At 40.6% G+C, this 23,599-nt stretch overlaps 2 protein-coding genes across 2 annotated transcripts; one reads left to right on the top strand and one right to left on the bottom strand.

The window, feature by feature from the left end:
- The first annotated feature begins 2,189 nt into the window (after positions 1-2,189).
- On the top strand, positions 2,190-13,760 carry POLR3G (RNA polymerase III subunit G). Its single transcript, XM_054398047.1, has 7 exons — positions 2,190-2,309; positions 4,125-4,254; positions 8,054-8,116; positions 8,796-8,846; positions 12,176-12,246; positions 13,106-13,243; positions 13,674-13,760. The coding sequence occupies exons 1-7, from the start codon at positions 2,190-2,192 to the stop codon at positions 13,758-13,760; spliced, it is 660 nt and encodes a 219-aa protein (XP_054254022.1).
- A 5,450-nt stretch (positions 13,761-19,210) lies between these two features.
- Positions 19,211-22,339, bottom strand: LYSMD3 (LysM domain containing 3). The gene is made up of 2 exons (XM_054397917.1): positions 22,070-22,339; positions 19,211-20,068 (listed from the first exon to the last, which is right to left on the bottom strand). Exons 1-2 carry the CDS (start codon positions 22,337-22,339, stop codon positions 19,460-19,462), a joined length of 879 nt encoding a protein of 292 aa, XP_054253892.1. The 3' UTR covers positions 19,211-19,459.
- Positions 22,340-23,599: the final 1,260 nt, after the last annotated feature.

Raw genomic sequence — 23,599 nt, 5'->3', positions numbered from 1 at the left:
GTGTCCTCACACCCACTGCCATCCTGCTGATTTCCACAGGCTTTTCCCTCCTACAGACTGCCAACAGCATACGTAGCTTTGAAGGAATTTTAGAAGCCTAAATCTGAAATCTGCTTTCCCATTTGTAAAGTAAATGACACACAAACTATCTGTAAACACGAAAATGTGCTCCATTTGCCATGCCTCATGGCAGCCAAAACACTAGTTGTGGTGAATTGGTCGTACTTGGATGACGTAGTTATGCAATTCAACTTTTCCTGCATGATTTCTCTGATCATCTGTTGCTGTCTCTTTTATCTGGTGGTAGACAAAAACCTAAGCCAACGTGCCAGAAAAAAGTCATGAGTTTCAGTAAAACTATGGAGTTGAAATACTTATTAAGGTTGTTGTTTCTCATCAGATTTATGTCCTATTTCAAAAGAATCTTGCTGAGAATTAAAGCAGCATTTTAAAAATGGGCCTTCACATTCACTATTTTTAGTGCAAACAGCTGCCTTTCTCCTTGAACTTTTGGTTTCTTATTGTTCCTTCCCTTTTTTCACACCTAGATAATGCAAATGCTTGTGTTTGGGGCTTTGCTGTACCCTTTATCTTTTTCCATTCTGCCGAGCTCACATCTTTTTCATCCTGTTACATCTTCCTTTTCATCCTGTTTTCAAATTATTTTGCTGTTTGGCTTTTCTTTGGGGGGTCATTTGTTTGTTTCTAATTTCCTGTTAATTGTTAGAGTTTTGCATTTGCTTTTTTGTCTTTCATAAAATGATTTATTTAGGTCTCTCTGGCTTTTTTTTTTTTTTTAACACAGTTTTCCATGCTGCTGAGTGACATGGAAATACGTAATTTGGTTTTGGTTTATCCAGGCAGACCTTATTCCTGTTGAAAATAGTAAGAAGATACTTGCATCCACCTGTGTTTCTCTGGCATTTAATAAAAAGGCCACTGCTTCCATTTGGGGGAGTCTTAAAGGATCTTAAGTATGCATTTTTTTGGTCCTAATCATAATTCTGTCCTGGATTCCTGGTTATTTTAGGTAAGTGTATGTGAAGGATCTATGTGTTTAGGTCTATTCTGGGTCTGTTCAGCCTAGAGAAGACTGAGAGGGAATCTTCTCAATGCAGAGGTCAAGAGGATGGGAACAAACTCTCGTCAGTAGTGCCTGGGGATGGGACAAAGGGCACAAACTGGAAGCCAGGAGGTTCCACTAAACTTGAGGGAAAACTTTTCTGTGAGAGTACTGAAGCCCTGCTGCAGGCTGCAGAGTGAGGTTGTGGAGTCTCCTTCTCTGGAGAGATTCCAAGCCTGCCTGGATGTTGTGATCCTGGGAAACCTGCTGTGGGTGGCCCTGCTTGAGCAGGGGGTTGGACTGAATGATCATTGAAAGTCCCTTCCTACTCTCCCAATTCCGTGATTCTGTGATCTTTTGACATCTGCCCTGAAAAGAAGGGTGGAAAGAAAAAAAAAGGTGCTTATCACATTTCACATTACTTGCTAACCCATGGGTTATGCAGTCTGGAGAAGAAGATTGGCCTAACAGTAAAGGTGGTGAGATCTGACTGTAAATGTAGTTTTGCAGGCTATTTTTTTCTTTTGTGTTCTTTGGTGAAATATTTTAGTTGGAAACTTGCAGATATGCTGGAGTGCTTTGATGTTTTTGCCTTGAACATTTTTGCTTTTTGGCTTTTTATCATTACCCAAACCTAATTACAAAATTGAAGATAAATAATAATCTGAAGGATGAAGAATCTATGAGTGACAAACAGAAGATGTTTTTTGGAGGAAAGCTCAGAAACTGCAAAATGTATTCCACAAAGTTCAGACACCTTGAACTTTTATATTTTGGGGTCTGGTTTTGTTTTTAATTGTTTATAGTTTTTCTACCCTGATTGAACTCAATCAATGCATTTTAAGGTTTAGAAGAATGTTTACAATTCTAGATTAGGAGGCAATTTCAGGCATGCCGAAGTGGCTAGCAGAAATGAGGGAGTGGAGTTGAATTTAGGCTTGTACCAAATTTATAGTGCGTGGAAGAACCTTAGATGGGCATGAAAAAATGCCTTGCTATTTAAAATTAGTTTTAAAACTACTGTAATCTTGGTCAGACATTAATTTTGTAAGTAGTACATACATGCATTTGGTGCATGATACAAAAATAAATATTTGAAAGCCTTTACTGTTTTCAGCAACTCCAGATGGCTGGGTCAGGCAGAGGAAGAGGACGCTCTTCATTTACCTTTAACATTGAAGCCATTGGCTTTGCCAAAGGTGCAGCTCTACCTGCTGACACATGTGAGCCTCCACCAACATTTCCTGTAAGTACAGCACTTAACAAAACATACGAACAACCCTAACCACTTTAGGTCAATTTTGAAGGATATATAAAATAATTGTTTTTCTTATTATTGCTTACTGTACTTTTGCTAACTGTTGTGTCCTGTATTTAACTAAATAGCTTGCAAGATATTTAAAGTTCATTAAAGTCCTCACCAAGATATGGTTTTCTGGATGTAACAGTAACAGAAACAGTGGGTATCTCAATTTGTTTGAAATGAAGTTACACTGGTCTTTCAAAGACAGCTTGAAGTGGTGAATGGATTTGCTGATTTTAGCCAGTTTTATGTAAGAGAACTTCCCTGTTATGTCAAGAGTTGATCAAGGTGCATGAATTTTTTTCTCAGTTTCAGATGTTATGGTACAAAACCTGCATATCATTGGTGCTATGCTGAGGTTTCTCTGAACAGTTACTTGCTGAACTCTAGTTATATGTCCAATAGTCCACTTGACAATTAAGTTGTGTGGTTTTATTGATATTAAGCCACCAGCAGCTGTTCCTAATGTCATGTTGCAGTCTGCTTGATATCACAGGGAAAATGAATTCTATGTGGGCTATAGATCTGTAATGAGCTAAGTTCTGTGTTCTGCAGTTATAGTCAGCTGTGGATCAGCCCTGCTGGGGAAGAATTAGCCTCAGTATATCTGATATATACCACTGAGAATTTAAAAGATATTTCTTGCTTCTGTGAACACTTTCAGAACTAAGTTAAACTTGTCAGGGGAAAGACAGAACCATTCAGAAAAAAAAGCAGAGTTAACCCAGTGCCATAACTAGAATCAACAAAAATTGATTGAGCGGTGGCCAAAAGTGTATTTGTAGCTGTTTGTAAGGTAAAATATTAATTTAAACAGTGAATTGTTGCTATTGCATATTTCTAATAGACACATTCTAAGTTCTTATGAATTTCCTGTAAGTTCAATTAGATAGCTAATGAAGGAGCATCAGCTTACCAGCAACAACATTAGTGATTTAAAATACTGGCCAGCTAGCAAATTGAGCTGGAAGCAGTGAACTCCTTTTCTGATCCTGCTCTGAGACTTGTGACAGCACTTTGCAAACCTACTACTCAGGTATTGAGCAGTCATGTAAGAGAAACAACATCCATTCTCTAATTCTCTCTCTGGCTGTAGTGTTCTGATTATTTTAAAAAGTATTTTCACTTATCTTCCCCTCTTTCAAGATTTGTAGTTAAAAAAACCCAAACAAACAAACAAAAAAAAAAAAAAAAAACCCAAGCCCAAACAAAACCACAACAAAACACCCAAAAAGTCCAGATCTTAAGAATTCATTTAAATTGAGCTGACAGAAAATAAATTGTGTGAGGACCTATCTGATACCTGGTTGTATGGCAACACATCAATTTCTATGACAATAGTCACAGCAAGAGTGTTTGTGTTATTCAGAGTAATCATATTTAATGCACTTGAAACTGGTTTTGAAGAGGTTAAGACTAATGCTGCTCTGACTGAAGATTGAAACAATGGTTTCTGAGTAAGTTAGTCTGTTGTGAAACACTGATTTTGGCAATTAACAAATTAGCATGACTATAAATGATTATTTCACATTTTTAATACTTTTATTTTTCTTGATTTCTTGCCCTTTTTTTTCCCCAGAAAGATACAGCAAAATCATAAAAGGTATAAATTTACTTGTAAAGATAGTTTTGCATGTCAGAATGAAATGTATTTGGGAAGACTCCTAATGCATAGTTGCACCCCTCTGTGATGAGCTGTGTTTGTTGTATATTTGATGAATATTAAGACCTTATAAATAATAAACATAATTTGTACAGAGTACAGAAAACAAGGCAGTGCCTCTGAAAACAGGAGAAGCTGAAGATTACATGTTGGCCTTAAAACAAGATTTTAGAGCAACTATGAAAAGAATGCCATATTTTTTGGCAGTGGAAGAGGAATGTGAAGGTTTGTTTGTGTGTTTTTTATTTTTACTTCTGCCCTCAGTAGTTACTATTCTGTGAAGGATGATGTAGTGAAATGCATGTGTTGAAGATGTATTTTGTACTGATGATGAATAAAAACTGTCAGCTTAAGATGACAGGGAATTTTTCTGCTTTTACACTTACTGAAGTTGTAGGTCAGTGCTTTAACTGGAAAGCAACTCCTGTGTGAAGAAGGAAGGTATCAAAAATACATTCCACTTGGTAAGAAACTTCTAGACTAACTATATACAGTCTATCAGCTATACGCTAACCAAGCAAAACACACCTTTCAACATGCTAAAATATCCTAAAAAATTTCCCTTGGAGGAAAGAAATCTGTAGTAAATACTACTGTTGAAATTCAGCTTCATTTAAATGGTATAAAGATGTACTTAAAATAGTCAGTGTTACATTTAATGGTGGACACTCCAAAAGGTACTGATTTTTTCCCCCTCTAGGTCCATTCAGGGAAAATTGGTAAATATTACTGACAAGTAACCTGAAATACATAGATTGAGATGAGGATAAGTGATTTACTGAGCTTTGTATCAGAAGCATAGCTGCATTAGAAGCTAAAGCTTGATCCTATTCTACTTCATTCAAGAATTTCTTATACTTAATGAAAAATTAAAGGCTCTGCTGCACTTGACATCCCGTCATACATCATTATACTGTTAAAATCCAAGCTTCCTGGTCAGAAAACTGGGAAAGAAGGTAAAAGGAGCAGGATAGGAAGTGTTAATGTCTGTTTACCTTGCTGTGGGGGCATTGGAACTCCAGCAGTCAGGGGAGATCATTACTGTGAGGAATGCTTCTTTTTGTCTGTGATTTTTGCCTGTTTCTACCACCCCCTGAGTGCTTGCACTGACTGGCACAGATGTCAAGTACTGTTACAGGAAAATAGGAAATACAACATTTTAGGAAATGCCACGTGTCAGACCCAGTCAGTGCAACAGAGCTCACTAAAAAGCTTTATAAAAATGTTTAAGAAAACCAAAGTGGTTAAACACTTCATGATCTTTTCCCTGGCACCTTGTGATGGTTTTGAATAATGAAAGCTGACTTGAACTCTACAACAGAAGTCTTAATTTCCTCCCCAAAACCACAGAGTGCTTTTGAGCTCCGTATCCTTGATGTTCGTATGACACAGGTACAGAGTTCAGTACCCACAAATTCTTGTCATAATGTATTGGTGAGTTCTAGAGCTTTTTGAGCGTGCATGTCAGGCTTTGAATGTAACACTGATTAGCACACCTTGTTGACCGTCTGCTTGTTCTTGCACTAAAACACTGTGTAAAACAGAGCAGCACACTGCAGTGTGAGCAGTGCACACACTGCTGACCAGATGTGGTGACTCACAAAAGGCAGAATGTTTTCTCTGACTTGCAGCTGGAGCCCAGGAACAACCAGGATGTAGCAGGCAGCTGTAATGCAGCCCAAGGTGAACCCAGACAGTGTGGAAAGGGGAAAACCTTGGTTATGAGGAAAGGAGAAGAGATCTGACATTCTTTTCTAGATCCCTTTTTGATGGCAGAAGAACTCCAAAGTAGTCTTTTATCACATCTCCCCTTTCATCTTCTGTGTAAACAAATGTCAATCTCTTCAGAGTCTCCTCATGCTAGAAGATCACTGTGCTCTTGATCTTAATCAGGCTTGAAGTTTGATATTTCTTTTTGAGGCACAAAATAGGAAGCCACTATACCTGAGAGCTTGTCAGGATTATTTCCAAGGAGCCAGCCACTTTATGAGAACGTGTTATCTCTCTCTTCCAGTTTTGGCTTGTGATCATTCTTACTGTTCTCAAAATCAGCTTTGTTTCTGCAGCCCTCTTTCTGAGTTGGAGTGCTGTTGCTGAGTGTGCTCCTTAGCAGAACTGCCAGATTTGAAGACTTTTTCTACAAAAACTGGCAATAGCAGGTAAACCAGGTAGACAGCCACTTGATAGACTAATAATGCTTCAAATTTTCTCATCACCTCCCCAAGGGTAAGTTGGTAAGTTGAGGTAACTTGTAACTTTTAATTGTACAAAAATGCCTCATCTGAGAGGTGGGGTATAATTACCTCTACTGTGGTCTACAGCTTAAAAAGCTTTCTTTCATCTCAGTCACAATATGCAGCTGTCTCTGGAACTTCATTATGTGGCAAAGGCAGCCTAGCTTTAAGAAAATCACTTTCATCCCCCGGGGTAGATAATTTTTAACAGATCTTTTTTGGTACCTGGTTTGCAGCCCTTTGCTCCCAGAGAGGCAGGAGGGGTACTGTGCACAGGAATTTCTTAAACTGACTGTGTTACAGGAACACATGGTTTATTTTAAACCATTAGCACAGCATCTGTGAATCAAATGGTCCTTTGAAGTGTGAGAAGGGAAACAGTTAGGACATAGCTAGCTAGCTATCTTTCATTTTTCAGGTAGTGAGAGCCACATCTGATGCTCCTCAGCAGCTCTGATCCATGTTAGTGTGCCATGGATAACAGATTTGCAACACTCATTTCAACACTCATTTTGAGGATTAGCAGGCATATTCTGTAGTTCATCCTCTTATTTTCTTCACTTCGTAAGCTATGAATCATGTTTCCTGCAGATGTATCTGCTATGACTAGGCAGCTGTCACCTTGGCAGTGGTTGGGAATTAATTCATTAGCTGTGAGTGGCAACAGTCCCTCAGATGTATTTTTTTTTACCAATGGCATCAGCAATTAGTTCTATCAGATTCTTCCCCTCTCTGTGCTGGGAATTTCCTACAGCATCTCTGAAGGCCACCTACATTAAATGCCCCTTGGGGCACTGTCATTTTAAATAAAAAGTCTTTGTTACAGTTTCAAGTAGGTCTTTCTGCTTGCACTCATCATAACTGATTGTAAATTGAGCTTCATATCTGATTTCTCTTGTCTCCCTTCCTTTTAGAAGTCTTTGACTTAAAGGTCACAGTCTGTCTTTGTACCTTTTTTTGGCACAAATATCTGCAGAAATTATCCCTGAGTAATGAATTATTAGTGCAATTTTGCAGTTGGTCATGGTAATTTGGTAAGAAAAATGCCTTTGTTATTACAGATTGTACAGTAAAGGGTTTTTGCAGTATAAATGGATTCACTTATGCTGTATAGCTACTGTATGTTCTTATGCCTGGAAAGAGGTTAAACGGACTAAAATGTATAGCTTCTGTTGAGAACACATCTCTGTTATGCTGCAAAGCTTTGCCACTGCAGATGTACTTAAAGTCTTAGGAGCTGATCATTCTGAGACGCAGCCTCCTGGATATTCTGGATACTCGTTATGAGTAGAACAGTGGTGATAAATGTCACTGACTAGTTTTGTAGCAAAGGTTTCTTGGAACTCTTGAAGAGTAGAGGAATTACTGTTCACTGGGTGTTTCAGCCTAGTTTCCCTGACTAAATCTGTTTATTGTTTGGTTTTATTTCATAAATAGAAAGGATAGAATAATCCAAGCATAGAGGTATAAATTCTAATAATTTTGGAGGTGGTTGGGCTTTATCTGAAGGCAGGGTGAGTGTTTTGATTGAAAGGAAATATGCCCAAAATTTGTCTTTTCATTGGCAGAAGGTGAGGATAGAAAATTCAGGTCTTACAAGTATTTAGCATGGGGAATTATCAGGAGAAATACTCAAAGTTGTGATATTAAACTGTTCTTTAAGTGTTTGACAACAGCACAATGTGGCACTGAAAAAATACATCATATATTTTGTTCAGGAAAATCTCACAGTGTCTGGATTGCGTTTTTTATTAACTGTATTCAATAACTCCTTGTATCCTTCTCTATAGTAATTGAGAGGTACAGTAAAAAGTACCAGGACAGTGAAAAGAAGCATGCAACATGGACCCCAGGTAATATCTGAGATTATAAAAGGCTCATTCCTTATTAACCTGTGAGATGTTCTGCTCTTTTAAATGTTGGGTTCATTATTTTTCAAGCAATAAAAAAGTGCACAAATTCTTACCAAGTTACGTGCTCCTTGCTGCATGTTTTCAGATCAAGGCAAAAGTATTGTCCTGTCCAAAACCAAAAAGACGTGGGAGGAAATTTGTTAGCTTTTTTTATCAATTTACTCAGTTGAAACAACTGATTTGCAGTGTAAGTGCAATCTTTAGCTCTAACTAGCTTCCTTCTTCCTTACCCAATATGCAGAAAAACAGTTTTGAACTGGGAACAAACACTGTGTTACTAAAAATAATCCAGCCTGATGTCTCAGTCACAGGTAGAAGGATTTTACAGCATGAAACTTCCACAACCGTATCTTTACAACTCATTACTCCAAACTTAATTACAGAATGTAAATTGAAGGGCACATGGGCCACTGGAAGAACTGAACTTTGGCTTTTTGTGGCAAATGCAAGTTGTCATGAAGTAGGTGGAATGAATGCCAGTTCCTCAGTTTAAATAATTGACTCATGGAAATAGGATCAAGCACAGCAGGGGCCCCCACCTTTCCTTGGTTGGTGGGAGGAGGAAAATTACAGTTCTAAATCATTACTCATCTATAATAAAGCTATTTTTTCTGTACAGATTGGAGAAGACTCCCAAGAGAGTTAAAGCCAAAGGAAAAGACCAAAAAAGGTATCTTATATGTTTTTAAGAAGCATTTAGTACACACAAGTTGAGTGATAGAAGACATACTGGAGCTAGTTAGACAGGGAGGAAGTGGTAGAAATATTGCAGGGCTTTTGACAAAAGTTTCCTAATTTTTTTACTGGCCTGCCTGTCTTTTGTAAGATGTTCTAGCTTACTGGAACAGGTTTGTGTCCCTTCCCTGCCTCTCATATTGGTGTATCATATTAACATAGGAAATACCTAATAATGGATGATTAAAACAAAACAAAACAAACAAAAAACCCTCAAAACTTTTTGGTTTGAAAGTTTGTACTTCTTAGCCAAAACTCACCCTCTTCTTCAATTCAGTGAATTGCTGGCCAGTCAGATTTCCTTTATACTTTGGGTTTCTCAGTTACCTTGCTTCTGATTTGGTTGACTTTAAACCCTTTTTTATGCACTGTAATATAGGTTATTTTCTGTTTTCCCTGGGTTTACTTTGTTTGTTTATTTTCAGCTTTCTTCTGCAGAATTGTGAACCAGATCCTGCAACAGCAGTTGGAGCTGGTATTGGTTGTTCTTACAGAAAAAAACCAACTTTTTTTATTACACAGCTTCATTTGTGTATTTGTTTTCACAGTGTTTTCTAGCATGCATGGCTGTTGTTTTACATTCTCTGTAGAAGTCTGTGGCTCAATGTGAAGTAACACTTGGCCTCCTGTATTTATCTGTCTGGTTTATATGATTGCTTACTGTCTTGTTCTTTTTGTCCAAGTCCTTCATGTGTCATTGTTTCAGTTCAGGGATAAAATAGGAAAAGAAAAGGGAATGTACAGTAGTCATGGAGACTGGCTCAACTGGAAGCTTTTTTGCTTTTAAGAGCATCATTGAGAAGCATGGTGCTAAGACAGACTGCAAGATTCAGCTGAAAATTAAATACTTATTTGCCAAAACCTTCTAAGATTAAGTATATCCCTACTTTTATTGCTTTTCCCAAAATAATTTCTTCTTCAACTGTATTAATTCTTATGAGCCTGTAGACAATAATTAGGTCCCCAAGATCCAGTGAAATCATAAATGCCTTGTTACATTAATATTGTTCCTTGTTATAGTAATGTTGTGATACTCATAAAGAGGGAAACACTGCTCACTGTAGGGGATTTTTCCTCTTTCTTCTTTGCCTGTTTCTCTGCTCTTAAAAGTGCATTTTTGTACATATAGTTGTAGAGGCAAAGATCAGCTGACCATCAGAATTTGATTGCCTTAATAGGCTCCTTTACAAGGAAAAATAATACAGTTTTAGTCTTTTTAGGGAATCCTGATGATGCAGAGGCCACATAACAGTGATTGATACAATTCAGGAGGTTTGTAAATAGCTGATCTGTGACACATCAGCCCTTCGGGTACATACCTTTGTTGTATTTTGAGGACAGCCCTCTTAGGTGACAGCTAATCACTGAGTGGAAGAAAGGTAAGGGAGTCAACAGATCTGCACCAAAATCTGTAGAGGCCTCCTTCTCGTCTGCCTTTGTAGATTGCAGGAGTGGTTTTGTGATCACCACACAGTTACACAAACAAGTACATCTTTGTTTTTATACATCTCCCCCTCCCTCTTTCTGGTTTCCCTGGATGTTTTAACTTAAGACTTGACCACCTGCCTGCTCAGTGACAAATTTTTGGTTAGAATCCACATCTCTGCCACACTTAACCCTGGGCTGTGGGCCACAGTATCCTACATACCAGCAGTGCCTACCTAAGAAACCCCAAAACATTTACTTGGTTCAGCTCTTGTAGACCAGCTATATGCATATGTATATGACAACTGGATGTATATATACACCAGTATACACCAGTACTGTGAGAAGAGGTATGTGGAAAGATTAGTTTGTAATGCACTGCACCTCCAAGTTTCATAGCTATTTTGCTTGAGGTTCTAACAATGGGTCATTGTTTCTAATTTTATAAGCTCCAGGGATATCCAGCATTTAAGGAAAGATCTTGCATGTCTGTTTTCATTTCCAGGCTCTTTTGTAGGCATTATCTCTGGAAGCCTGCAGGGGTTCATGCAGAGATGATAATTCTGAATTGTGCTTTCCACTTGTTTTCCTTGAAAACCTACTCCATTGTGGGTGTATTTGCCTTGACACTGTTCATCTGTTATTACAGAGCAGCTTGACTCCCCTCAGCTCTCTGCAGTGCTTTTGTCATTTAATCCCTTCCTAGGCAAAACACTGAAATGAGCTGAACATTATTTGAACATTATTTGTCACAAATACTTTTCACAAAATGCAGGTTTTTTTAGCAGCTCCTGCTGTTTCACTTCCTTAAGTATTAGGCCAAATAACCAGGTTCCTGTCTGCTCCAGAAAGGGTATCACTTCCATCAATTCACACTGTTTTTCTTTCTGATACCACTTAGTTCAGCCTAGCATAAAAAAAAGTGGAAGTTACATAAGCTATCTTGCCTGAAGCTACCTTGTCCATCAGCTGTGTAGCTACACCAGCATGGCACTTTACCCAGCCAGTTTTACCCTGCTGAGAAGAGCTAGTCTGTGTTGTAAGTTTTGTGAGATCATGCCAAATGTACAGGAGCCAAAAAAGTTGGTGGAAATAGGACATCTCACAGATTTCTCTACATTCTTTAACATCTTTTTCTCCAGAGCTCTTTTTTCCTTCTCATCTACTGATCAAACTGCACTCCTGGAATTGGGGCAGCTTTAGTTTGGGGTGCTGCAATTCAGGTGGCTCTCACCTGGGTATGTGGAATGCTATTTTTGACCTTTGCTCCACGATTTATTTAAGCAGTATAAGGAGGCTGGATTGCAGGGAGTAACTTGATAATGGTTATGTTCATCAATCAAGGGACTAGGTGGAAGTAGACACTGGAGTCATTAATGAGTAGTCCAAAGGCTTTCTAGCTGCAGTAACCATGCCAACTGCTGTCTGCCTTCTTTTGTGTCTGAAGCACCTAGCTGTCATTAATGTGTTTCATAGATTAGTAACATTAATGAGTTTTTATGTTTTCAAGATTATGAAAGATAGCAATTGAGATGTTCTTCTAGGTTCTTAACATTCTGTCAGTGTGTGGGTGAAAAGTGTTCTGTGAAGCTGAACATCACTTTGGCCAAACCATTGGTCAATGTTCAAAGTGAATTTCAGACTGGCCCTATAGGCATCACTTACATAAATCAGGTATTTACACGTCATGGATAATGAAGCACAAAGCAGAAGGTACTTTAATACAGACAGTTGGAATTGCCATGGCATACTCAAGATGTAAGATCTGAAGAGCAAGTAAAAAGGGTACATTTGTGTTCTTCCATATGAAAAAATGTATAGTGGTGTATTTTATTTCAGCAGGTGGCAAACCAAAGAAGGCAAAAAGCTCCAGTCGTAAGAGTAATGTGGATGTCTTGAAAAAAATTGAGGTAAGATGTGTATACTCTTTTCCAAATTGCACAGTAGAGGTTGAAGAAGGAAAAATGAACCTCTAGAATGTTTTCTTTGGTACAAATAGAGTAGCCCAAGCAGCCTTTTTCTGTCCTTTTTACTCTGACAGACAGCTGTTCTGCACTGTAGGACAAAGGACAGGATAAGGATAGAACCTGGCTGAGGAGAAACTATTTCATTTGTTCCTGCTTTGAACACAAGTCACTGGGCAGTGATGTAGCCTAATTGTGAACAGCAGAGCTACCATGAGAGCTTATTGAAGGAGGAATTGGTGCCAGAGCTTTTAAATCTATTTCTATTTCACCAGTCTGCTGATGTGGGAAACTCAGTAAGTTGATGAGGGGGAAGAAACATAAAGAGATACCTGGGAGGTGACTATTCACGGTGTGGGAATGGGAAGCTTAAAGGTGAAACAGCCTTGTGTTTTTTCTCTTGCTGATCCATCAGTTACTTAGTGCAGACACGTTATTCCACGCAGTATGTGGTATTGCTTCATCAGGTATGACATGGGCTTCTACTGTCAGTTACTCTAACAGTGGATGGTGAAGGGAATCATCTCAGTTTGTTACACAGACATACTTTTTTAGACTTCGAGTGTGATCAAGTAAGCCCATATGAAGTTCCTTGAAGTTCCAAGTTCTTTGCTTGATCAAGTAAGTCCTTATGAAGTTCTTATGCTTCACATCATGTTGCTTTAAAGATTGACAAAACCACATGCACAGCCATGTCATGCTAGCTGTCTTGCTGTTAACTTGAGCATAACATTCTGGTAGTGTGGAGGAGGTGCTGTTACTGTAACATGGGACTACCTCCTGAAGGAGATTTGCCTTGTGACAGGAGTTGGAAAAGAAGGATGATGAAGAAGAAAAATCTGAAGATGAGAAAGATGAAACTAAAGACAAAAATGGTGAAGACGGTGAAGATGATGAAGCAGCAGAGAAGTCAGAGGAATCTGACGAAGAGGAGAATGAAGAGGTACAATGTTAACTGTTTAGTCAGATCCCACTCATTGTGTAGTGTGTTGACTGAGAGCCAGAGAAACATCCCTAGCTTCTGTGGTGCTGAGGGAGGGTTGTAGTGAGGGGCACTGTGAATTTTCTTTGTGCTGTAGTTAACCTAAGTGGGTGGTTTACACTTCCTACACCCAAACAGCTCTGAAAAAGTGTCTTGCAAGCAGGAACACATCCTGCCACAATCCATACCTAAAATTACTCTAAAAATCACTAAGATAGTGATGTCTCTTCAGATAAAGAACCTCATTACAACGTTTCCCTTTTTCTTTTCTAATAATAATAACCTCCTGTTTCAAAGCATGGGTGTTCAAGTGCAGTTTAAAGCATGTTTCTTTCAGAGCCCATTTCCTCCATAGGTGTAGTGACAGATTACTTTTTCCCCTTTTGTTTAGGAAAATGATTACATTTCCTCATACTTTGAAGATGGAGATGACTTTGGTGCTAGCAGTGATGACAATATGGATGAAGCAACATACTAGCTGTTATTGCTACTCAAGCCTTAATATTACTTGAAATAAGAGTTCTGGAGGTACAGTGAGTATCTGCAGAACTAAGGCTTTAGCATGGATGAACCTCCAAAAAGAGGTTGGACAATCCCTTTTAACTGCACTGTGATGTAAAACTGGATATGGGATCCTTTGTTCTGTTCTTTTACCAAGTGTTTTGCAGACATGCACCTTTAATGTTCTCCAGAGTGCCCACTGATGGCGTAAGCTGCAAGCCATTGCATTGCCTCTGCACTGAAAAAAGAATGTATGTTTTAACTGAAATTGTGCCTAAGCATTTGCACTAGTTGATTCTATGCTTTAGCAGTCAGCTTGGAAATCACAGTGACATTCTTGATGACTGCAGCTAAAGAGACATGGCCTTTACTGACATGATCTGCTCGTGTCTGGTAGCTGCCTTCCCTAAAGGGATTTATCTGACATCTAAATTCAGGTGACTGAAAATAATCAATAACTAAGCACTTTAACATAAACTGACTTGAAAGGACTTTAGTTAATACAACAACAAAGTGTTTTGAAGAGCTGCTGTTCTAGTTCAAAAAAATCACTATTTGCAGCACTTTGATAAAAAGGGCCTGTAATATTTAATAATATATCGCTTATGAATCAGCACGAGAAACAAGGGTAATTTCACTTAGAATGTATGGCAGAATTTAAGACTGAGAAATGATGGAATCCTAGTTTTCGCCAGTGGCACACAGATCAGACAAGAATTTCAGTCCTTCATCTCAGTTTCTCTACCTCTTGAAGTGATGCTAACTTCCTACCAGTTGGACTTGATGATCTTAAAGGTCTCTTTTAAGCAAAACAACTCTATGAATCTCCATGTCCTGTTATCCTTTGATGGTAGAATATGTTGTCTGTGTTGTTATATTGCTATTGATCAGGGTTGTTTTTGTTGATTTTGGTTATTTTTACTAAGACATTATGTTCCTGATAACTAGTGATGTTATCATTTCTAATGAAAGAACACCTTTACAACAAAACCAATTATTTTATCAGCACAGGAAACCACAGTAGCTTTCCTTGCAACTTTGGCAATCTGTCAAGCAGCACTTAACTCACCGTGGCTGGAGAACAATACTGCATTATCCTCTGGACCTCTGTAGGCAAGAACTTGTTCTGAAGGTGTAGCTTTCAAGTGTTCTGATCAAATACATAGCAGATGTACAGGAAATCAGACTAAATGCAATGCCAGTCACACACCTCAGAGGTATACCCATTTTATTTTGGAGCGTTCATACCTATACAAATAACGTTTAATAAATATTCTGCTGCACTGCAAAGGAATGTATCCTGCATGTTGATTTTTAACAACACACACACACAATTTCCTGAACAGGTGTGCCTGTTTCTTGCAGTGACAGTGAGAGACAAAAGGTGTTTTGAACAAAGTTATCATGCTGAAAGTTACATTGCCTTGCTTCACGTAACTGGTATTACTTCTGCTGTTTCCCCACCTGCAAGCTGAACAGGGGGACTCCTCCTTGCCTCTCACAGAAGGAATGCAAACAGATGACTTTTGCTAGAGAGGAACTAGCAGAAAAGCCTAACTGCACAAGTTACACTTTGGTCACAAGCTGTGGCTTGCCTCAACAGGCACAGGAACTGATTTTATCTCAGAAAATAATTCTTGAGGGCAAACAACTTTCTTCATTCTTCATGCTGCTAACAGGAGAGAACTGCCTCCCTGCTGTACTCTGGCAGAAATCAGGACTCAGACCTGTACAGGTGAGGCTGTGGTCACCTCTGTCCTCCAGTGGGAGCCATCTTCAGATGGACCTTTTAGGACTAGTTTAACAAAGACAAGTAAGGCCAATGCTTCTGAGCACACAAAATTCTGCAATAGCCAACTCTCTGCCAAGGCACAGCTGAAGTGACACAAAATTGGGCTGTTCTAGAGGCATAACAGTTCTTACATGCTATTTTCCGATTACTTAGAATTTGTTTCAAGGCCACAAGGCTGAGAGAACTTAGGCCATTCTTTGGGTCTCAGCAAACTTAGGGTTTGGACAGGCATGTATTCGAATCCCTTTTTGATAGCACAGCAGAACATGCTACTTCATAGAAGGCAGCACTGCTTTCAGGACATAGCAACCACCCAAGAACATCACTGATCACTACCTTAATTTTTCATGCCTATTTTTTAATCCTCCATTCACAGAAATTACATGTTCTCAGAACTTCATGCAGAAAAGTTCCAAGTTCTACAAGGCTGGCACAGGATAAATCATTACAGTTCCAGTCACAGTATGCCTGATGTGAATGCTACAGGCAGCTACTGCCAACAAAGTAAGTGTTGGCCAAGGATTTTCATTTTAGACCATACACACAAACCAGCCAAAACAGATACAAGTAGTAGATTCCTGTAATAAAGAATGTAAAGTATATAGAGCTAAGAATACATTATAGACACCACTTCCACTGCAGTCTAAAATAAAATCTTTATTTTGTGTATATTACATTCTTCTAAAAGAGGAGCAGAATTATTTTAAATAAGACTTGCATCCTCATTCAGCAACATTTTACAAAGTTATATTTTCAGCCTTTATAAAATAGTTATACAAAGACTACATGTGACAACATACTCCAAAATATAGCAGATTTAAAGCATTTACATGATCCAACAGTGCAATATGCACTTAAGTTTAAAACCAACCTCCCAATCAACAATGTGTTGTAATTCGTCTAAAAATTATTTACCACTCAATTGTTTTTATGTTCTGTGTTGTTTTTTTAAAACAAGTCACTTTCTGAAAGACTTCACAGATCATTAACTTAAACCAGATGTAAGTTCCACACACAGCAGTTACCCTGTTTACTCAGGGCTGACACAGGATGTTAGGGGCTGGAAGGGACCTCCAGAAATCGAGTCCAACCCTGCTGACAGAGAAGGACCATAGAATCTAGTGCAGGTCACACGAGAAAGCATCCAGACAGGGCTTGAAAGTCTACAGAGAAGGAGACTCCACAACCTCTCGATGATGCATTGTCAGTTGTATTGCACTTTGGAACAAATAGTAAAGGTCCCTGCATCCTGCAGAAAGACAAGCCAGCTGATGGCTGTAGATTACCAGGGCTGAGAAACAGCAACCTTCATAAAGTCACCTCTCTAAATTAAAAATATGCTACATAATAGTATGTTAAAACCATGCTAGGCTCTTGGTTAGAATAAGACGTGGTCCAATAAAACAGCTCTGCCTTTGTGTTTTCTAATGACTGATCATCCTTAAGCAAATAAAGGATTATCACAGGTTGTGACAGTAAGCCAGAGGCCTTCCAACACTAAAAGCCCAAAGCCTGAGATACACTAGGGAATTACTTAGCTGTACCACCTTGGGATGAAAAGCACCAGTTAACAACCAATCCCTTTACTTGTGCATCAACAGGACACAGACCTTCCTGACCCAGTCAAACCATAACTGAAGTGAGGTTCATTTCTGTGTCAATGGCAGTTTAATACCTATCAGCAGTCACATGCAGTAAGTTAGGCTCATGTTGCATCATCACAATGGCTCATCTCATTTTGACAATTTTGTAAGAAATGGAAGGATGAAGTCTTAAAAATGCTACTAAAAATACTGAGGTTACAGGAACAGAATGAAGGAAAGGTAGCAAACCAACAAATAAGCTCACTTCAGTCCCGCATAAAAAACGCATCTTACTGTGCCAAAGCTCTGCTGTCTGGATTACAGCAAGTCACCTTTTCAAGTGTTAGCCACCGGAAATTACTTTGCAATGCAATTTTTTTATACAGCCTTATCCAGAACTGGAACTTCAGTATTGATGCTTCTGCTACTGACATATTCTTTTCATGGATGGAATTGTTATTTCAGAAGACCTCTGAAAACAAGCATTATATGAAATGTGAAGTTTGTGCCTGTTTGCAATCCCTGTTCCAGGGTGGGAACTATAAGTAGTCTCACTATCTCCACAGATACTACTTTGATCCCAAGGTTCAAGAGCCACAGATCATAGTTCAGAGATCCAACTGTAAAGCATTTCCCTTCAAGCTCTGCCCAGCTCCAATTTCAATAAAATACATTTAAAATTTCCTTATTCATGTTCATACACTTGGCATGCCAGTGAAGAGTATCTGTTTGACTTAATGGGGCAAGAGATATCTCAAGAACAGTCTTTACTTTCAAAACTTAAGTTAATAAAACACATTGGAACACCTCCAATAGTTGGGAAACATTCACTTTGTCAGACTTTTTATGTTCTGTATACTTAGTGGAGACACTCAAAGGAAGGCTTCTAACAGCAGTTTAAACGGTCACAATTATTGCTCCATTTCCCTCTTTTTATGTCCTATTCAAGTCAGTTACCTCGCGCTTTGGTAACAAACAGCACTGTGAAAAGGGCAATGGAAATCTTACTCCACAAGGCAAATATAATAAAAACTTATAGGCAGCATCCCAGTTTTTATTTAAAAGTATTCTGAGTACACAAATACCTCCTTCTTTATGTAGCTAGAGTCCAGGTTTGGAAGGTTTTTTTGATCTTGTAGCATTTTCAAGTACAGGATAAAAGAAGGGAAAAACCAAGGTTGTTCATGAAACCCCAAGTGAACAGTGGTGAATGAATACTACCCGAAGAACTAGTCTGAAGCTGGAACTGGTCTAGCCTGCTGCAATTTAAGTTTCTTGCTAGCAGCCTTTAAATCTCATTTGATGTTTTTTCTAGGAGATTTCAGGGAAAAGTTAGTGTTTGATGTTCACAGGCACACAACCATTAGTGCACTGAGTACCCACATGACTGTTGTCTGAAGAACCAGTTGATCCTGAACTGAGATTAACTGGAGGGCAGGGGAGGGGAAAGAAGCCATTAGCATAAAGTAGAGATGACTGCAGTAGTCACAGAAAGGTGCCACACACCTGCACTTCTGTCCACCAGATAAGGAGTGCAGCCCAATTCAGTTCAGTTTTTGGTAGGATAGCAGGGAAGCATGTGACATTTCAGCAAGGCTGTCTCAGCTGGGCTGTATTGAGGCACAGTGTCACACACACACAAAGGAAGATCATCCCACTGCCTGTACTGAAGAGTACTAAAGAACCGGCTGACCACAGGCACAAGATTTGAAGATTCCAGCTTATTTATTAGTTATTGCCTCCATCCATAAAAGTCGGGTTTTTTTGAAACTTCATAGTGGCTATTAATTGTGGAATGATTGTTTGGGTTTTTTTAATATTACTCTATAAGAAAGATAAAATTATGAGAACAGGGTTTTAACTGACAAGTGTAAACCTGATATTAAAATGGCAAGTGTAGTACACATTCTATAAATACTTTAAGATGTTTGAAAGTCAGATATCCCCAAATGCCCGTGTCAGGGCTGTAAAACATACATGTGTTAGTTCAGACTACATTTTTTCACCTCAATTAAAAAAAAAAGCCTATCAAAACAGGAAAAAAAAGTGCAAAGCATCAGAGACAATTGTATACCTTAATTTATAGTTCAATCTTGCATTAAAATTGCCTGACTCAGGCACAGCCGGAGGCTACAGGATGTACAGAAACATCCTGGTACTGGAATACTGCCCGTGAAGGCAAGTCACACATCAGGATGCATTTCTCTTGTGTTCCAGATGCCTCCTGCATTCTGTGGTTTCCCCTTTATCTAATGATGCATTACATGTCTATGGATTACAGTTGCTTGGGGTTTCCTGTTGTTAAGGCTGAAGGTCTCCTTGATTATCAACATTTACAACATTGGCCGGATTTATTCCGTTTCCCATTTCTTTCTGCTGTGATGCTGCTGTGACAAACAAATGGGAAGATTCCATTGTTGAGTGGTGACTGACATCTGCTTTCACCAGAACTTCGTAATAGAGGAGGTAAAAAACTGGAGTTACTATGCCAATGATCAACATAATCACCACGGCTGTCCACCATCCAATGCCCCAGTCTGCTCCATAGTAAGGATCCTTGCATTTTTTAGCTTTACCATCTGTTTCAAAACAGACCTGTTGGGCTGCTAAGGCAGAAACGACTTCATTAAGATTCTCTCTCTTTGTATCATTGCACTTCACTATTTCTTCTATATCTCGATCAACTTCTTTTAAGAAGCTTCCTGCAGTCTCATTAGCACAGAACTTATCAGAAGGTGACACCTCTTGCACTTCTGGGGAGCAGTAAGCAGGCCGAAGGACAGGTCTTCCTTTCGGAGAGACATGTGTTTCAGTCAACACACTGAATTTCTTCACAGGAATTTTGATGGACCTCAGGGCAAAGAAGTCTTGATCATTGATAAGATTGTTAACTCTCTTGATATCTGCAACCTGAAAACAGAAACAACAGTTTAGATGTCAAAGCCCAACAAACCAAAGCTCTTTGGGAGTCCTACATCCTTCACAAACACAATTCTTCCATAGTGAAACACAGGCAGAACCTTTGCTTTGATTTGCTTTTGGTTTTCAAACCAATACCCAGTCATGCAGTATGAAGTAAGAAGAGGTCAAAGATCAAATCCGAACAATCTTAGAGCAGGAAGGTAATTACAAGGTAACAAACCTCCTCTCCTCAGATAAGACTGAAAATCACTTCATGAATGTATATTAACATATACCCACCCATCAGTGCCTCTGAAATGAATAGGAATAAATGAGTAAGGTAAACCTCAGTGTTCTCAAATGAAGGTAAATTACTGTGAGTTCCTATCTAATGTGAAAACTTCTAAGATATATTAAAAGTTATGAGCTTCCAATTAATACAGTCACAGATGTGGTTTGGATTCTCTTTCTGCTTTCAGGGACTAAGGCAGAAACCAAGCACAACTTACAACTGTCATCTTTCTTCAAGTAAGCTCTCCCTCTTCCCTACTCATGCTCAAAACTAATCTGTTCTTGACAAGTTAAGATTTTAAGTCTTCATCTGAAATACTATAAAGATTTAAGTGCCCTTGGAGAATCAGTGGTTCTATCTGAGACAGAAACCTCCTCAGCATAGAAGGCACAGCCACAAACCTCACCATAATCAAGTTCTGGGAAACCAGTAAACTTTCCTGCAACAGCTGTAGTCACACAGCTTCCTGTCTTCATTTGGAGGACATCTTCCTCAGGAGAAGTTAAAGGCAGAAAACAAAGTAACTATGAGATATTTGTTGCTTTGACTGCTCCACTTACAACTTAGATGCAGCGAACAAATGTTAAGGTAGGGCAATCAGTGCCTACTACCTGCACTAACCTTGTTACATGAAGAAGTGTTTCAGCTCCTGTGATGGTGTTTGTTATATGTACCACACTCAATAAATCAGATTAGCATAAAAATCTATCATTTACCCTAGTAATTAGCAACTGCACCACATGACAAGTTGCAATTTCTGCCTAAAGCCTTGGACCGCGCTTCCACATTCTCCAGGAATTTGCATTAAAGAACACAACTGTTACCTTTTACTTCTTATTTGAGGCCTGCTCAAAATACCCAATTGTAGCAGGTTCTGAAGCCAAGAATTGCTTAATGAGGCTAAGGTCTGTCATGATGAATAAATACTTACGTCAAGACTTTAGTACCTAAATTCACAACAGGAGGCCCCTAATTCTGCTTCTGCCTGAGGAATTAAGATGACAGCATGTCCAACTTAAACCTGCCCCGGGTGCAACCTGAGGATGGTTCCTCTTGCCCTATTGCTTGTTACTTGGGAGAAGAGCTCAATGTCCTTCTTGTGGTGAGGGGCCCAAAACCAAACCTGTGATGAGTGCTGGAGAGAATCACTGCCCTGATCCAGATGATCACACTACTGCTGATACAGGCCAAGATACAACGCTTTCATGCTAATAAATGTTTAAGCAACTTCGTGGAATTTAAAAGAACAATACAATGAATGGAGTTTTTTAATCCTCCCTTAATGGAATTAAGGCTCCACATGAACCCCGAAAAAGGTTCAGCAATTCCCCCCTCATCAGTACCTCTGACAGCTAAGACAGTTCTAGGAGAAGTGCCCACAGGTTACCGTGTGCGAGAGTAATTTCTACTGTAGCATGTACTTCTTGTGAGAGACAGTGCCACAAGCAAGACTAGATGCTTGTTTCTTACCTTCACATTAGCTTTACGCAAAAAACAGGACGGACCTGGAACGGCAGCTGACTCTGCACTGTCATGCTAACATTCCGTTGTAACTTTTCACTCCTACAGAGCATGGCGTGGTCCACATGTGGGTCTTAACAGCCGCACTAACCCACCCCACCGAAGGACCGGGCCCCTTCGCAGGCACAGCAGCGAGGACCCCAACTCGACACCGCGCCTCGGGACAGGGCAGCAGCGGCAAGCACCTACAGACTCACCGAGCAGCAATACTGAAGTGCGATGGCGTTCAGAGTGTCCCCTTCCTCGATATCCTTAGATAGCAGGACGATATCATCCAGCCTGTCCCTCGATGCGCTCCTCCGCACCTTCTCCCTGCCCCGCGGTCGCAGCTCCGACACTTCTCCCTCCTCCTCCGGCCCCTCGCTCTCCGTGCCCGCCTCCCTCACGAAGGGGTACAGGTGACCGCCGATGGGTGGCTGCGCTACGGCCGGCGGCTGCAGGCCGCAGCCGGAGCCTCTGCCAGCCATTCTCCGCGGGTAGCACTGTGGAACAGACCGCAGGTGTGGGGCCCTCCGCGGGGGATCCCCACACCAGCCTCTCCCCCGCCCCAAACTCCCTCCACGACGAGACAACAGCAAGCCCCGCCGCCCCACTCCGCTCCTCCCCAGCCCTACCTGCCGCCGCTCCTCATGGCGACCGCAATGGCGGCCGGGCCGCCACGTCCTCAGAGCGATCCCGCCCCCAGCGTCGGCTGGGCAACAGCCCTTAAAGAGACCGCGGGGCCTCGGCGCTTCGGCTGCTGCCGTGGCGGTCACGGAGGTGGAAAGTGGCGTTAGCGGTGCCGCTGCGGCTGCCGCTTCGCCCCCGAGGGGATACGGCCGCGCCTTGTCCTTGAGGGGCCCCGGCGGGGATTCCCGGTGAGGGGAGTCGGGCCGCGGCTCTGTCACCCTTCGCTGCTGGCCCCGGCCGTCGCGGCCTCGGCTGACAGAGGTTCATGAGGGAGTTGTTTGAATCTGCCAGGGGACGAAAACCGTAGAATCGTGGAAGTGGTTTCGGTTGGATGGGACCTTTAAGGGTCATCTAAGCCAATCCTCTACAGTCAGGGACATCTACAAGAAGATCAGTGCCCCAAACCTGAATGGTTCCATGTATGGAGAATTTACCACCTCTCTGGCCAACCTAGACAAGTTACCTCACTACCCTCAGTGTAAAATTTCTTCCTTACATTTAGTTTGAATCTCCCTCTTTTAGTTTCAAACCATCACGCCCTGTCCTGTCACAACAGGCCCTGATAAAATTTCTGTCCCTCATCTTTCTGATTGGTCCTTTTGAGTCCCGAAAGGCCACAAGAAGATCTCCCTGGAGCCTTCTCCAGGCTGGACAACCCCAACTCTCAGCCTGTCCTCACAGCACAGGGCTTCCAACCCTCCCATCATTGCTGCGGCCTCCTCGGGCCCTGCTCTGTGTCTCTCCTGTGCTGAGGGTTCCAGAGTTGGCCCCAGCACTGCAGGTGGGGTCTCAGCAGAGCAGAGGGGCACAACCCCCTCCCTCCACCACCTGCTCACATGTATTTTTATGCAGCCCAAGACATGGTTGCTTCTGGGCAGTCAGTGAGTGTACATTGCTGGGTCATGTCCAGCTTTTCACCCACCAGCACCGCGGAGTCTTTCTCTGCATAGCTGCTCTCCAGCCATTCAACCCCCAGCCTGTATTGATAATGGGGATTTTCTCAACCCAAGTGCAGGACCTTGCCCTTGGCCTTGTTGAGTTCCATGACTTTCACACAG

The sequence above is a fragment of the Indicator indicator genome, chromosome Z (genome assembly GCF_027791375.1).
Source record: "Indicator indicator isolate 239-I01 chromosome Z, UM_Iind_1.1, whole genome shotgun sequence".
NCBI lineage: Eukaryota > Metazoa > Chordata > Aves > Piciformes > Indicatoridae > Indicator > Indicator indicator.
This window is presented reverse-complemented; position numbering and strand designations above follow the sequence as displayed.

What these genes read in the sequence shown, in the direction of transcription:
- POLR3G (XM_054398047.1), top strand. Translation starts at nt 2,190, where the DNA reads ATGGCTGGGTCAGGCAGAGGAAGAGGACGCTCTTCATTTACCTTTAAC. An exon ending in AGTGGAAGAGGAATGTGAAG is followed by an intron (nt 4,255 to 8,053) that starts GTTTGTTTGTGT and finishes CCTTCTCTATAG; the next exon opens with TAATTGAGAGGTACAGTAAA. An exon ending in AAAGGAAAAGACCAAAAAAG is followed by an intron (nt 8,847 to 12,175) that starts GTATCTTATATG and finishes ATTTTATTTCAG; the next exon opens with CAGGTGGCAAACCAAAGAAG.
- LYSMD3 (XM_054397917.1), bottom strand. Translation starts at nt 22,339, where the DNA reads ATGGCTGGCAGAGGCTCCGGCTGCGGCCTGCAGCCGCCGGCCGTAGCG. An exon ending in CACTTCAGTATTGCTGCTCG is followed by an intron (nt 20,069 to 22,069) that starts GTGAGTCTGTAG and finishes TTCTGTTTTCAG; the next exon opens with GTTGCAGATATCAAGAGAGT.